This window comes from Cyprinodon variegatus, unplaced genomic scaffold (genome assembly GCF_000732505.1).
Source record: "Cyprinodon variegatus isolate N-32 unplaced genomic scaffold, C_variegatus-1.0 Scaffold894, whole genome shotgun sequence".
Classification (NCBI taxonomy): domain Eukaryota; kingdom Metazoa; phylum Chordata; class Actinopteri; order Cyprinodontiformes; family Cyprinodontidae; genus Cyprinodon; species Cyprinodon variegatus.
The window spans coordinates 116,568-119,714 of record NW_015151347.1 but is presented as its reverse complement, the minus strand read 5'-3'; the positions used below and the strand labels follow the sequence as shown (position 1 = coordinate 119,714).

At 35.6% G+C, this 3,147-nt stretch overlaps 1 protein-coding gene across 3 annotated transcripts in view; it reads right to left on the bottom strand.

Annotated features, from left to right (window-relative positions):
• dock11 (dedicator of cytokinesis 11) overlaps positions 1 to 3,147 on the bottom strand; it is a 134,203-nt gene that overhangs the window by 44,459 nt on the left and 86,597 nt on the right. For all 3 annotated transcript variants that reach the window (XM_015397869.1, XM_015397870.1, XM_015397871.1), the window contains one exon: positions 2,702 to 2,815. In XM_015397869.1, coding sequence (XP_015253355.1) covers positions 2,702 to 2,815 — 114 coding nt within the window. The remainder of the gene's footprint in view (positions 1 to 2,701; positions 2,816 to 3,147) is intronic.

Sequence of the window (3,147 nt, the reverse complement as noted above, 5' to 3'; positions counted from 1 at the left end):
GTAAAAAAATAATCCACTGGACTTTGTTTCCAAGTTTGAAGATGTTTTGCCTCCAATCCGGGAAGATTTTTCAATTCGAAATGTCAGATATTGCTTTCAGTTAGAGGCTTTATACAGTTGCCCAACAAAGCCCTTTTCTACCAAAAGGAATCCCTAAACTATATCCAAAGAAAATATTTCATTGCATACTGTTTTTTTTTTTTTGTTTTTTGGGGATAAAGTCCCAGATAAAAGGTACATAGATCTTTGAATATTATTTTCTCTCTTGTTTCTATCTATTCAATTATGATGTAAATGTTTCCTTGTAATGTCTATAAAACATTTTCTCTGTTTCCTTTGAATATTTCAACATGTTTGATAACATATTCATAAATCGTAGGTCTGGATTGCCATGGCATTATAAGGCAATTATGTAGGTAATCCCTGTATTTTCTTATTTTATATCAAACCCTGTGAATTTAAATCTACTTTGAGCCCAGAGCAGTGGCAACCAAGGGGCAATTTTAAGAAATAAAGCCAAAATTGCCAAAGTAGAAAGAAGAATGTTTTTATTCTTTGCTTTAATGAAGATTTTATTAATCTGTAAGTAACAAATAATTCATAATAGATTAGGAAGTGTTTGCTTTGGGATAAAACATTATATGTCTAAAACCATTACATTTTAGTGATGTCGGTCTACTATATTAACCGATATGATGGGCTGAACTAGATCTGCTATTTTCGCAAATTTTGTGAGACATTTTTTAATAAAATAGGACAATAATTAATAAAAAAAAGTTTATTTGAATTCTATAACTAAAAGTTTTCTGTCCAACAGCAAGGATTAACTGCAGGGCAGCATTCTATACCCAACAACTGTAGTATCTAGGCAAGAGTCATTCTGGTAAAGAATCTGGTTGTTATTTGAAATTGTAAAGGTTAACCTTTTATTTAAAATATAAAACTGACTAAAACATTTTCAAGTGTTAGTCTACTTAAACAGACTAAAACTATCACATATTGTAATTACTAAAATGTAACTACAACTTGTTTTTGTCCTGAAGACTAAGACTAAATCAAAAATGGCTGTCAAAAACAACACTGGTTTTATCTGATATGGGATTGGTTTGCTATATCGATATCAGAGCAGGAAATAAAACAACTTATAAAGCAACATTTCAGTAAGTCAAACCATTTTTCTATGGTTTAATTGCTGTTGACAGCTGCTGGTTTGTTAATTTTACAGTGCAGGGTTGAAGAATTTACTGTTATTTTCTGTATTTAAAGGTATTATTAAGGATTTCTGTGCAAGAGAATGCAAACGTCTAAGCCCTAAATTTCTCAATCACTATATAGAGCTCTGTAGTGGACTTTATTGCAAACTCAGTTAACTGACTGTTTGGACAGATGATCACTTCTCTGTTGCTCCACTGCGCTGTGCCAGCACCATCTTTGTTATTAGTCGCCTCTCTTGGGTAGCAGTATGTCGCAGACTATGGCGACAGCAGGCGCTCTAGCAACAAATCCCATAATGCTTTGCAAGGAGAGTTCTCCACACAAAGCATTCTGGGATATATCTGCCTGCTGTCTGAGGCCTTTCTTTTCTTCTCATACACTTTGTAGACACTTTTTCTCTCACAACCGCTGGCCATTTTCAAAGAAACACAGTGAGAAAGGTGAGCATCAGTGACTGTCTGAAACCGTAGCTCACCACACATAAAGTGAAAGTGCGCATGCGCAGAAAAATATAGCTAAAAGGAATGAGCAAGTAGGATTGCCTTGTGTAAACATATTAAATATCCTTTATACCTTAAACTTTAAAATGAACTGTGGAGCTTTTATAACCAGAAAGGGTTACAATGGTGTCGCAAAACTCCCCAAGTTCCTCATCCTAGTTCTCAGGCTCTAAAGGCTCCCCATATTATCATTGTTAGAAGTTAATGGGAATTTGTCTAAACACAAAGGGTTTATAGGACAAAGTGATGGGTTTAAAAGAGAACTCATTGTGAGATATTTTTGGTAAAAACTAAAGACAAAAGCTTATATGGAAATGGTGTTTTAGGCTAGGTTTGAAGCTAAAGGGCACGTGCACCATGACTTATCATGTGTTCCACTATCAAATGATGCATTCTCTGTTAAACAGCTGAAGAATGGCATAAGAATGACATCCACTGGACCTCCAAAAAGACAGTATGTAAAACAAAACAAAAAAACAACTTAAGGTGTTGAAATGTCAAAGACAGGATCTCAAACCCTCTGACATCCTATTTCCCAACCTTTCACAACTGAATGTGAGTAAAACCCAATTCAATGATGCAACATTGAACAAGGATGAGCCACATTTTGTCCCATTTTGCTTGTTACCAGCTGCTGGCTCTTTCATCACATTTGGTGGTCATTAGTTTCCCACGCTGCTTCTGCATTTTGGTTCAGCTTTTGTTTTTTGTGAGTCTAATTTGACTCCGTTCGTTTTACCACTGCGGCTACGTTTAGAACATTATAAGAGCAAGATTTTTTGATCCTCTCCTCACATATAAAACATGAGACAAATAAGACGAACTTTGTTTGCTATGACTATACATCAAAAATGTATTGTGACACTCCTCATGAAAAAAAAAGAAAATATTACAGCATAGATAGAAGAGTAATGTCAACAGCTGCAGTGTGGCAGCATTGAACAATTACAGATTAAAATGTAATAATGTGCAGTTAGGGGACTCACATTCAAAGCAAGTCCAAGACCTGACATCTGTGGCTGAGCTGACAGCTGCTTCAGGTTCTGGTAGAGCAGCTCATAAAGTGGCAGGTACAGCATGCAGATCCTTGCCTGTTGGTTCTGTCACATAAAAACAAAACAAATTAGCACTTCAGGTAAAATAAAAGGGAATACTTCCGCACAGTGGTTAATCATATTTCCTATATTGAGGATAGGGGAGATTCAGTTTCAAAGGGAAAACCTTTAAAATATCCCAAATTTTTAAGTCAACGACATCCAAAAACATAAAAATGTGAACAAATGACATAAAGGTCTTTAGCCCACCAATGGAAATACACAACTTCTATGTCTGTCCCCCCGAGAGTCTTAAAGGAATAGTACACCCAAAACATGATTAGCCTTCATTTTCTACTCACCCCCATGCTGAACAACACTGTGGTGTACTTTATTGA